This window comes from Piliocolobus tephrosceles, chromosome 9, assembly GCF_002776525.5.
Source record: "Piliocolobus tephrosceles isolate RC106 chromosome 9, ASM277652v3, whole genome shotgun sequence".
NCBI lineage: Eukaryota > Metazoa > Chordata > Mammalia > Primates > Cercopithecidae > Piliocolobus > Piliocolobus tephrosceles.
In genome coordinates, this window is record NC_045442.1 from 125,250,533 (window position 1) to 125,263,140 (window position 12,608).

Consider the following 12,608-nt stretch of genomic DNA (forward strand, 5'->3'; position numbering starts at 1 on the left):
CTCACTCCCCCGGCCCAGCCTCACTCCCGCGGCCCAGCCTCACTCCCGCGGCCCAGCCTCACTCCCGCGGCCCAGCCTCACTCCCGCAGCCCAGCCTTACTTCCGGACTTTCATGGCTTCCTCATTGTCGGGGCGGAAGAAGTTGTAGGAGCTATACTGCTTCACAGCCTCCCGGCGATATTCCCCGACATTGAACACTGTGGACGGGAAAGAGAACAGCCTGGATGATTGAGCAGGAGGAAGGGGCCAACTCACACTGGGATCGTGGGATCGACCAAAGGCAGAGCCACCCAGCCAACCACGCCGACTTGAATGAGATGATACGACATGGAAGCGATGCCGGTGCCCAGTCCTGCGCTACCCTCAACTCCTGAGGACAGCAGGCCACAGGCAGCCCGGCTTCCCCAATCCAGCTGCAATGCCCCTGCCACGTGCTCTGCAACGCTGTCCCCTCCAGCCAAGTCTACAATCCCAGTCTCATCCCAGTCTCACGACATTCTAAACCAGAGACTGAGACTGTGAGGATGGGTTGGGGGAGGCCCCAAGTCTAGCAAAAATAGGGACAACACATTTCCACCAATGGATCAGAAAGTGAGTGGGGTCTCACGCCCACTGCCAGATCTGGGTCAGCCCTTCTGCTGGTGCAGCCGCCAGGGCCAGGGCCTGGGGAATGTGTTCCATGGTTCCTGGGCACTGAGCTGGGCACAGCGGGGATGGTAAACATAAAAACCATCCCTTCAAAAGAAGGGCGGGTGGGAGATAAGCAAGGGTTTAAAAATAACCAGTTGGGTACAATGTTCACTATCTGGGTAACAGGTTCACTAGAGGCCCAATCCCCATCAATATGTAATATACCCATGTAATAAACAGGCACATGTACCCCTAATCTAAAATAAAATTAAAAAAAAAAACAGTGCCTATCCACCTATCCACAAGATGTGTACCATCTAGTTTGGGAAGACCAAGCAGAGATTCTTGAATGCATCATCTACAACAGCAGTCCCCATCCTTTTTGGCACCAGGGACCACTTTCGTGGAAGACAGTTTTTCCATGGACAGGGAGGGGCTGTGGGTGTATGGTTTGGGGATGAAACGGGTCCATCTCAGATCATCAGGCATTAGATCATCATAAGGGGCACACAACCTAGATCCCTCACATGCCCAGTTCACAATAGGGTTCACTCCTATGAGAATGTAACGCCGCAGCTGATCATACAGGAGGAGGAGCTCAGGAGGAAATGCTTACTCACTGCCACTCACTTCCTGCAGCCCAGGTCCTAACAGGCCACCCACATAGCAGTCCACAGCCCCAGGGGCTGAAGACCCTTGATCTATGGTATGCAGTGCTTAGGGCCATCAGCAGAGGAATGTCAGCTAGGACTGAGTGCCACAGGAATGTAAAGGACTGAGGTGGCCGGAGATGGTTTTGAAGGAGGTGAAATTTGAGTCAGGGCAGGATTTAGGGGAGTGGGAAACAGAATGGCCAATGAGGAAAAAACCCCAACAGAAGAAGGGTGTACACACAGTGTGGAGGAGGACCCAGCTGCACGGGAGGCAGGATCAGACTCCCCGACCAGGGGACAGATGTGCCCAGGGGTGGTCTTGCCTGTGAAACCAGCAACTGAGCTGGAAGGTCAAGTTTTTGCATTTGCAGGGGACTGGCCTCAAGACCCAGCCTCACCTTTTGTGGGGACGCCAATCCAGTTGAGGTAGCGAGTCAGCTTCTTGGAGATGTAGGTCTTGCCCCTGGCGGGGAGGCCCACCATGACGATGACGGTGGGGGAGTTGGTCAGCTTTGGCCCACAGGCTGGAAACACAAGCAAGAAGGGTGCGTCAGGCCCAACAATAACGCTGAAGAATTTCACCAAAAATGTTTTTGAGACAGGGTCACACTCTGTTTGCCCAGGCTGGAGTGCAGTGGCCACCAGAGGTTACTGCAGCCTCGAACCTCTGGACTTAAACAATCCTCTGGCCTTAGCTTCCCCAATAGCTGGGACTACAAGTGTGCACACCACCATCCCTGGCTCTTTTTTTTTTTTTATCTTTGTAGAGATGGGATCTCACTGTGTTGCCCAGGCTGGTCTCAAACTCCTGGTCTCAAACAATCCTCCCACAGTGCTGGGATTACAGGCATAGCCACCACACCCAGCATTCATTGAAATTTTCATTTCGTCTCCCCATCCTGCAGTCCCTGGCATTGTACCAGAGAGGGACCAGGCAACCCTAGTGGCCACAGCCCCCCAGACACACCCTGTCCCTCAATTCTGCCTTTAGGTTCTACTTGGCAAAGACAGTCCCAACCCCAAATTCCCAAGCTGATACCCAGGGCACTAAACCCAGCAGGGAACCAGTGACTGACACCACAGTGGAAGTGGAAATGCCCCTGCGGGTGGGAGGAAAGGACTGCTCTCCCAGGGAGGGTGGGGCTCATAGTCAAGAGGGTGGATTCCAACACAACAAGGGGACAGAGCAGGGGTCTGGGGCCCTGGGGTCAAGAGACAGAGAGGCCCACCATACATATCCAAACCTCCACACAGGACGTATGGGCAGCATTTCTAAAAAAAAAAATCTTTAAAAAGGTAATTTTGAAAAGTAGGAGTTTACAGCCAGGCACGGCGGTTCATGCCTGTAATCCCAGTGCCTTGGGAAGCCGAGGCAAGAGGATCACTTGAGACCATGAGTTTGAGACCAGCCTGAGCAACATAGCAAGACCCTGTCTCTACAAAAAAATAAATTTAAAAAAAAAATTAGAAGAAAATGAAAAGAGTTTATCAAATGAAAGTAGGTGAGGGAGGCAGAATGCTAAAATTACCCCAGTGGACAGGTAAATCCTCCACCCCTGAGCCTCTCACGCCCTGTCTGACCCCCTCTTCTGGTGCCAGGCTCGGATGAATGCTGGGGTACTGCCGAGGGAAGGGACGGTTACGAAGCCTCAGGCGGGAGCCGGAGCTGTCTCCAGGAAACCTGGATATGCTCTTGCCTGCCAGCTCCCTCCTGGCTTCCACTGCTACACAAAGGTCTCGGCATCTCAGTAAGACAAAACAGCAGGGAGGGGAGTTTTGTTGGGTTTTTCAGAAAGCAGCCAGAAGCCCCTGTTCTGGAAGCCAACGACCGAGTATCTTCCCGGCTATCGCCTGGCCCTGAGAGTCTCAGGCAACCCCTGCATCCTGCCGACATGCAAGCTCCAGGGCCAGATGATACCCGCCAGCTCCCGCCTGGGCGGCACTGCCCAGCGCTCACTGCCACGTGGTCAGCCTGGCTGTCCTCACCATTCCCAGACACAGCCCGCAGGGCCTGCAGGAAAACCTCTGAAAGCTGCACACAGAACTAGGCAGACGTCAGACTGCACAGAGGCCCTGATGTCCGAACTGAGCAGGCTTAGGCTGTGGAAGCCACTCCCCCTCAGATGGACAGTGGCTCAGGGAAGAAGCCCCTCTAAGCCGGATCCCCCAACAGGGCTCCAAGCTGGAGTCAAGGTCCAGGATCTGCTTCGAGGCCTGGAGGCGGGGACGGGGAGGCAGGCACGAAATGTCAGGCCTTTGTCCCTTCCACGCTATTTGGAGACCGTTAGTGGCCTTCTCAGCAGGCAGAGTGAGGAGACAGACAGGCTGTCAGCGGATGAGGAGACGCTCAGGAGATGCTAAGAGCCCTGGGCTGGCATGCCCTTGGTGTCCAGTGACCCAGAACAAACAGTTCCTTGAAAACAGACGTTTTTCATTGCCCAGGGTGAGTCGGGCATCCTGAGCACATAAGTGGAACAAACAAGCACAAAGCACCCAGGGGCTTTCCTGTGTCCCCAGAAGCACACAGAGAGACGGTGGCCTCCCTGAAAGCCAGTGAGGCACACCCCACTGTGCCCGGGGTCATTCTGGCAGCTGTAGCTGCCACATCAGAAAAGTAGCAGCAACTCCTTGGAAACAATCCACTGACTCTTCCCCCAGGCCAAGGGGCCCTCCTGGTCTTACCAGGTGTCCCCACCGCACCGCTGCTCCTAAGGACACCCAGATATGCAGAGACCGACGCACACACACGCTTTCAGCTGTGCACATGTGCAGAATATTTCTGTCAGAACCACGCCAAGGAAGCAGAGGCTGATTGATTTATCCAACAGGGGATTATGTCTACACATTAATCATAGGAACAAATATCCTCTGGCAGTAGACATTTAGGGAGGGAAAAACAACAACAATGAAGACAGCAGAGTAAATACCATAGGGCAAAAGTTCAGACTGGATTTCAAACCCAAATAAACCGCCAGTCCCTTCTTGGCAAAGCAGAGCCATTCTGCCAATGCGCTGGTTTCTCGTATAGTGAGATCAAAGAGAGGGGCGCCAGAGGTGTTTGCAGCTGTCCCTCCCTTCAGACACCCACCACTGCCTTGGACAGATGAGGCAATCACAAATCCTCATGAAATCTTTAAGTCTTACTTTCCAACCCCAACCCCTTTTAAAACCTCGTAGCACACCTCATGTTTCCAATTCTGGGACCCTCAGTTTCTTCTTCTCTTCTCAATGGGCCTTTTTACCACCAAAAAAGAGACACCCCCACCCACCTCATCACCCTCCCTGGCAAGGCACAGTGATTAGAAAAGATAAGTATTGGCTGGGCACGGTCTCCCAGCACTTTGGGCAGCAGAGGAAGGCAGACCACCTGAGGTCAGGAGTTTGAAACCAGCCTGGCCAACATGGCAAAACTCCGTCTCTACTAAAAATACAAAAATTAGCCAGGCTTAGTTGCAGGCACCTGTAATCCCATCTGCTGAGGCAGGAGAATCGCTTGCATCCGGGAGGCAGAGGTTGCAGTGAGCCGAGATTGTACCACTGCACTCCAGCCTGGGCAACAGAGCGAGACTGTCTCAAAAAAAACACAACAAAAATTAGAGTTTAACACAAGATTTTCCAAAGAGTAACTGTATGTCTCAGTTCATTTTATGTAAATGTTTAATATTTTAACTTCTTTTTCACACACACAAAGTTTTGAAAGTTGCGAAACTTAAATGTATTTAGATGTGGACTTCATATGTCAATTGAAACATGCCTGGGGGAACACAGATGTCACCGCATTACAGGGGAAGGAAGCAACTGTGTAAAGACCCTGGGTAACAGACTAAACACCCGAATTGACTCTGGAGGACTCATGCTCAAAGTGTTGTCATGGTTATGACCATGGCCACTTGGACAAATCCTCCCACAAAGTTACCAAGTCCCAAGCACGGAGCTTCGATTCTGCAAGGTTGTTACGTTCACGACACGCTCGCTCACTGGGCACATGCACCAGGTACATGCACTGGGTACCCATGAGACAGAGGCTACTTGGGGGAGACAGGGTCAGCGTGGCTGAGTAGTGCCTTTGGGCTAATGTCTACAAACCCGCAGTACCATTAGTGTACAATGCAGACTGCCTACTGGGGCCCGTTCCCTGCAGTTAAAACGTATACAGGAAGTCAAAAGAAAACTGCAGGCTGACTGGTGAACACTCAGCTGTGGGATACAGTGACACAAGGAGCCAGTTACGGAAGGCAGCAGCCAGATGGATGGTGAATCCCTCACCTGGACAGTGAGAGGCTGGCACCCCTGGGTTCCTATTCCTGCTCTCCCAGCTAGATTGTTACTAACCTCTCCAACGGTGTGCAGTGCGCAGACAGGCAGCGGCCCACACTGCCTGTATCCCCCACTGACTCAAACCCTAACACAGAAAGCATCCCCAGAAAATAAACTGCAGGGGCTACCCAGGGATAAGGCAGGGATTTCTCTAGGACATCACCCACCCAGCTTCCTTAAGGTAGAACGCCATCAGCCGGGGTCACTCCCGACCGAGATGAAAGTCTTTCTATCTGTATTTGAATACCACATCAACCTTTCTTCAGACTCAATTTCCTGCGGTGTCTATCTAAATCCTGAGCAAAGACAAGCTAGCAGTGTGTCTCATTTCACTGTATTTAAGAGGGGGGGAAAAAAAAAAAAAGGCCAGGTACAGTGGCTCACGCCTGTAATCCTAGCACTTTGGGAGGCCAAGGGGGCATCGCTTGAGGCCAGGAATTCGAGACCAGCCTGGGCAACATAGCGAGACCCCATTTGTACAAAAATATTTTTAAAACTTAGCTGGGCACAGCAGCACATGTCCATAGTCCCAGCGACTCAGGAGGCTGAGGCAGAAGGATTGCTTGAGCCCAGAAGTTCAAGGCTACAATGAGACATGATTGTACCATTGCACTCCAGCCTGGGTGACAGAGTGAGACCCTGTCTCAAAAAAGAAAGTTTGGTGCTTTAAAAGGCTCTTTTACCTGTTGTTTACAACCCTGCACTGGCCTGATCGATACCCCCTTTGCTCCACTGATCATGGCAACTTCTGATTTAATGCCAAGTCCCAAGCACTGTCTTAGGACTCAGCCCGGTACCCAGGATCCCTCAGAACACAGAGGCTCTTGAATTTTAGTGATGAAGAACAGAAAGGAAAGTCAGACCTTGCCAGTCAAAAAGGTACTTCCTGCCCATTATGCTGACTCACAAATTCAATAAGTCAGCAGGAGTTACAGGATGCATGCGAAGGAAGCTATAGGTTTTGTAAGAAACATTTACCACCACATTGATGTAGCAACAGGGCATCCCGTCAATGTACCTCCGAGGCAAGAATATAATGCAGCTTATTGATATAATGTTTTTGTTTTGTTGTTTTACTGTTCTTTGTCTATAAAAAGCAGTGTCCTAGACACCCTCCTTCAGCAATAAACCTCAGGGAGGCTGAGAATGGTGGCACATGCCTGTAACCTCAGCACTTTGGGAGGCCAAGGTGGGAGGATCACTTGAGGCCAGGAGTTCGAGACCGGCCTGAGCAACACAGCAAGACTCCATCTCTACGAAAAAAATTGTTTAAATTAGCTGGGTGTGGTGGTGCACACTTGAAGTCCCGGCTACCGGAGAGGCTGAGGCGGGAGTATCACTTGAGCCCAGAAGTTGGTGGTTACAGTGAGCTATGATCGTACCACTGCCCTCCAGCCTGGGTGACAGTGTGAGAATCCGCCTCAAAAATGAATAAATAAATAAATAATAAACCTCAGGGGACTCTGCTGCAGACCCCCAATGAGAAGGCCACTTATAAAGATGGCAACAGGTTTAGGAGAAAGAAAACCCACCCAGCTGGGCATGGTGGCTCACGCCTATAATCCCAGCACTTTGGGAGGTTGAGGTGGGCGGATCACTTGAGATCAGGAGACCAGCCAGGCCAACATGGTAAAACCCCGTCTTTATTAAAAATAAGAAAATTAGCTGGGCATGGTGGCGCACGCCTGTAACCCCAGCTTCTTGGGGGGACTGAGGCATGAGAATCGCTTGAAACCTGGAGGCAGAGGTTGCAGTGAGCCGAGATCACACCACTGCACTCCAGCCTCAGTGACAGAGTGAAAAACCATCTCAAAAAAAAAAAGAAAGAAAAACCCATCCAATGTCCCAAATGCCATTAGAGAATTAGGGAGCGTGTCAGGAAAGATACTGAATAGAAATACCTTCTTCCCTCCATTCCAAGTAAGAGATAAATGTGACTACATAAACAGACACATCTGAAATAAGGATGTGTGATACCCAGGTTGCAGATCTTTTTACAAGAAGGAACGTGTCTGAGACTAGACCCCCGGGCCACATAGGAGAATGCCAACAGTGGGCGGGACAAGAGAATTAATCCATCGGCTTTAGCCAAACTCCCACTCTCCAGCTCTGAATGATTCTGACCGGGATTCTTAGGCAAACCTCTCACTGCGTGAGAGACGTGCAGGTTGATGGGGTCTAATGGATCAGGATCCAAGCCTGGAGGGAGAACGCCTTGGTGCATGCTGATGTTTCTCAAGATCACAACTGAGCTGATGCCTACGCATCTCAGAGCCCTGGAAGACACTCCTCCCAGACCGGTGGGCATATGCATACAATCACATGTATTTACATATATGGGACTAGCCTCCATTACAGTTTACAAAGTGCTATAGATATAATACTTGTTTTACGCAAAAGTTGTTTCTGCATTTGGCCTTGGCCAAACCTCCTTGAGGATTTAAGAGCTGCATTCCACTCCACTTACAGGTTTTACACAAAGACAAGAGAACCATGGGCCATCCCAGTTCAAGCACATCTGACAGGGCTGGGCAACACACCTGCAGCCTCCAGTCCCGGGCTACCTCACCAAGAGGGGGAACAAGATCTCTCCTGAGGGCTACCCTAGAACCCTGAAGTCCAGCAGCGTGGATCTGCTGACGTCCCCACGCAGGGCACACCACAGGGGTCGGTGTGGGGAGAGGGGCAAGTCTGGACGAGGCCAGTGATTCAGACCGGGCAGGGCTCCAGAAGAGCTGCCAAGTCCCGCGGAGGCCGTCCTAAGAAACGTGGTAGCCGGGCCACCCTGCCAGCCGCCTGCGCTCAGGCGCCTTCGGATAACCCGAAGCTATCTCGAGAGTCTGCACCTGGATCCCACGGTCACTGCTCAGGCTACGACCTGACCTGGGCAAAACAGCACCACGCAGCTCCCTGTCCAGTCCATGGGTGCTGGGGCGCATTACCTGGAGAGGCAGCGTCGCCTCTCTGCGCTGCCCACCTGCTCTTTTCCGCGGCGGCGCTCCGCAGCTGAGGTGGAGCTCGAGGTAACCGTCTCCCAAGCGATCGCCGGGTGGGGGGGGCGGGGGGGAGGGGGCAGGGGGGGGGATGGGCGGAAGGGGGATGGGGGGGCGGGGCGCCCGGGGGGGCGGGCCAGGGCACTGCCAGGCAATTCCAAGCACCGGGGAGTGCGTGCGCCCGGGGCGCGTGGAGCAGCGCCAACTGTGCACTCACCGACCCTCCCGAAAGCCTGGGGCACAGACGTGGCTCAAGGTGGCTCTCCTGGCGCCCCCAGCACAGGCGCCCCCATGGCACTAGAGATGCGCGGAAGAGAGAGTGAAGGAGAGAGAAAGTTAAAAGCAGAAAGAAACAGAGTGGGAGAGGAAAGAGGTAGAAAGAGAAAAATAGAAACATACATGTCGAAAGAGGAAAACAGGACAGAGAAATAGGTTATTAAGTGAAGCGAGGGATCAGGAATGCATAGCAAGTGGGACGAGGAGATGAAAACAGGATGAGAGAGGAGATCCGGACGGTGGAGAGGGGCGGAGGTGTGAGCGACCGGGTCCTTGGGCTGCGCTCAGCCCGCGGGCGCCCGGTACGGGGGTCGAGGACAGGGATCGCGGAGCATGTGGATCCCCTCACCCGCCTGCCCAGGCGCTCGCGTTCCTCGGTCTCGGCGCATGCCGCCCTGCCGGGCATACTCGCAGTTTCCGGGCCGGCGGGGCAGCCACGGGTACAGGGCTACAGCGCCCCCGCCGCCCGGACAAGGACGCGCAGCCCGCGGCCTCCGCCCCGCCCCGCCGGCGCGACCCGCACGGGCGCGCCCCCAGCAGAGGGGCGTCGGCACAAAGCCGCCCCACACAATGGCCCAGCTCAGCGCAGCGCGCCCTGCCGCCCGGCACCACGCAGCTGCACTCACATCTGGGCAACGAGGGCCGGTGGTCCACGGGCACCCAGATCTTCTGCACCCGACTCTGGGTCAGTTCCAACGGCATCTTCGCGGCTGCGCCCAACGGCCCGCTTCCCGGGGCCGAGATCCTGACGCGGGCAGGAGAGCGGCCGCTGACCCCCGGAACAAAGGAGGAGAGGGGGGCGTGCGCTGGCGCGCGGCCGGGCGTTCCCTGCGCTGCCAGGGGAAACGTGCTTTGGGCTAAGTTCCGGACCCTCGCCGGTGCGGGGCTCGACGTGTGCTGCGAGGGGTGCGAGGCTGGAGACGCCCGGCACCGCCGGCTCGTCAGCTCGGAAAGCTCTGGGATGCTCAGGCGCAGTGACAGCCGCACTCCCGCCACCAGGCCCTGCCGCTCGCCTCCTCTCCGGCTCGGCTGGGATGCCCCGCGCACCACCGGCTTTTAAAGAATCCGGGCTGGCCGCAGACGCGCACGTCAGCCTCGGGGCGGGCCGCATTCCTTGGGTCCCAGCCCCCTTCCACGTGGGGAGGAGGGTGGGCGAGCCGGGAGGCGGCCTGCGGGCTCCCTCTGCGGGCCGGCGACGGCGGCGCACCAGCTCCTGCCGCCCGGCCCTGCTGAAAGTCCTGGCTGCAGTTATCCCCTCGTCCGGTTGTCCCTTCGGGACGTCTGGCACAGCTTCCCCGAATAATTCCGGGCCCTCAACTCAACCGTGCTGGCCGGGAGGAGAGCAGCGCCGCAGCCCTGCTCAGTGTGGACCGTGGACCGTGGACCCCGGACCCCGCAACCGGATCCCTTGGGAAGTTGCTTAAAGTGCATCCTACCAGTGCAGCTCCTTTAGGGCCGTGGAGCCCCGATACTCCGCATTCCTAACACGCGCTGCGGGGCAGGCGCAGTCCAGGTAAGGACATGGGCCAGGCTGCTCCCTGATAATACTCGTGAGCCCATCCCCCGCCACGACCCGGACCACCTGCGGAGAGGAAGCTTCACTGACCCTCCTGCCTCGCCCTGTCCACTTTCCTGAATCCCTTAGAAACCTGGACTTGAACTGAGCCTTGCTCCCCCTGCCTTAGCCCAAAGACTGGAAACCTTGAGAGGCCTGCGATGCTGGGCACGAGGAGGGGGTGGGAAAGCCCCAGGGAGCTGGACTGAAGTGGACTAGGGCCGAGGGCAGCTGGCATCTGGTTTTCACACTCACCATGCACACCATTCAATAAACCTTTATCGCCCCGAGTAGAAGACTGAATAAAACTGGACCCATTTCGATCTGCAATTCATTACCTAAGTCGCGGGAAAACTTGGGGGCGGCCCCTTATTATGCAGACCCCTAAAATTAACTCCATTATCCTGCACACCCTGCAGCTCTGCCTCCCCACTTTTTGGTGTATGCGCGCCCCGTCTCCTTTCCCGGCCCTCGCAGTTTGCAGCAGCTCGCGACTTGTGACAGTCGTGCAGTCAGTCAGAGGCGTGCGGGGAAGATCTGGGCTGCTTTTGGTGGGGAACCGCCGCCCGCACCGGAGCACAACATGGATGTAATTTTTGCAAACGAAGCCTCAGTACAGGACCCCTGCGCCGCCTGCAAAGAGGTGCACACTTGGCGCTGAGGTTGGGCTGTGATTGGAGGGAAGGCGGCGCTTGCTGAAATCTACACGGCGGCGGAAAAGTCTGCGCAGAGGCTGCCACACGTCGCTCACGTCCCGCATGCTTCACAGGGAGGGCGCCCGCGCCCAGGCGGCGACCAGGGCTGCTCCCGCCCCGCGCGCCCGCCCCACCGGGCCTCCACTCCTCCCGCCCCGTCGCCTGCCGAGGGGCCCCGGAACGCGCAACATCTGCCACCTGGCCTGTGCCCCGCCCCCCACCCTCCGCACCCCCACTCCGGCACCCCGCCCCCCGCGCCACCCTCTCAGAGCCCCTGTTCCCGCGACAGCTTTGCTGACGGTCTGGTTTCCGCGCTCTGGCGGCTGTTCAGAAACCCGATGCGTTGCATTTAGACTTGTTTTCTGCAGTGGGAGCACATGCCAGAGGCGACACCCTAAACGCCCAGGGGAGAGTCCCACTCCACTACTGAAATAAAAGCTGACCCGAAGAGGGAAACAGCAGGCAGCGAGCTCCCGCGCCACCGGGACGAGTCTCCGCCCTGGGGTTCGGGGGGATCGGGGAGGGCTGCAGGCTGCGCGCGGGGAGAGCGGCTGCACCCCTGCAAAGAGCGCCCGCGGTTCCTGGGGAATGACGGTGCACCTGAGCGCCCGCTGCTTACCCACCAATTTTGCACACCTACAGGCCAGGCAAGCGGACCAGGGGGCCTTCTTCCACACTCCCTCCAAGCTTGCAAACACATTGCTGGTTTCAGCTCACAGGGAGAGCACCGAGATGGCGTCTGCCCCAGCAGAGGCACATCATTAATCTCTTGACCTAGATAAGGCATCTGACAGCGGTCAGCTCTTAGAGCACAGAGAGTTGATGTCCCGGAGGTCCAGCTGAACTTTCGCAGACTGGGCACTTTTCCTTAAGGCGTTGCGAGAAGACTACGTTCTTCCCCATTCGCCTCGTGCACTTGCTTTGCAGCAGGCAAAAGGAAGTTAGCTCAATCCCCCTCCTGCTCCTTACATCTAAGTGCAAACTGGGCGTGCGTGGGAGCAAGGACGAATGCACACTTGTTTTTGGTTTTGTTTTTTTAATGGCCAGCTAGAACTCCTGGCAGCCTTTACAGCCCCAGGTAAGTTAGGGTAGAGCCCTCATGAGAGATGAAACTGCTTCACTACAAAATCACTTATGAACAACCCAACTGCAACTGTATTCTGGTAATTTACTGGTTCCGAGTTTACTAGTTTGCACATCCTCCTAACTCCTTCCCTAGCTCTACTAATACCCCATCTTCACCCCAAATGTCCAACTAGGGCTTTGCCAACTTCCCTGCTCCTAACCTGTGTATCACAAAGGCGGTCCTTCAGAAAACACCCCCAATAATGTAAACGTTCCTCTAATACGATGATTCTTTTACAGCTACAAGAACACCAAGGCTAGCGCACATCGATGATTTCTCCTCGGTCATTGTCCTAGAACCTATGAAAGATACAAGGAAACTTCAAGACTACCTAGTCAACTCCACTTGCTTTATGGGAAGAAG

At 55.3% G+C, this 12,608-nt stretch overlaps 1 protein-coding gene across 6 annotated transcripts in view; it reads right to left on the minus strand.

The window, feature by feature from the left end:
* Positions 1-12,608, minus strand: part of PFKFB3 (6-phosphofructo-2-kinase/fructose-2,6-biphosphatase 3) — an 87,441-nt gene that overhangs the window by 20,303 nt on the left and 54,530 nt on the right. For 2 of the 6 annotated variants that reach the window (XM_023230527.1, XM_023230525.1), the window contains exons 1-3: positions 9,496-9,954; positions 1,682-1,807; positions 101-197 (exon numbers count right to left, since the gene is read on the minus strand). In XM_023230527.1, the coding sequence (XP_023086295.1) occupies positions 101-197; positions 1,682-1,807; positions 9,496-9,571 (299 nt within the window). In that variant the 5' untranslated portion in view covers positions 9,572-9,954. Of the gene's footprint in view, positions 1-100; positions 198-1,681; positions 1,808-8,542; positions 9,006-9,218; positions 9,474-9,495; positions 9,955-12,608 lie in introns of those variants that run through there. The other 4 variants (XM_023230524.1, XM_023230522.1, XM_023230523.1 and 1 more) reach the window with 3 other exon arrangements.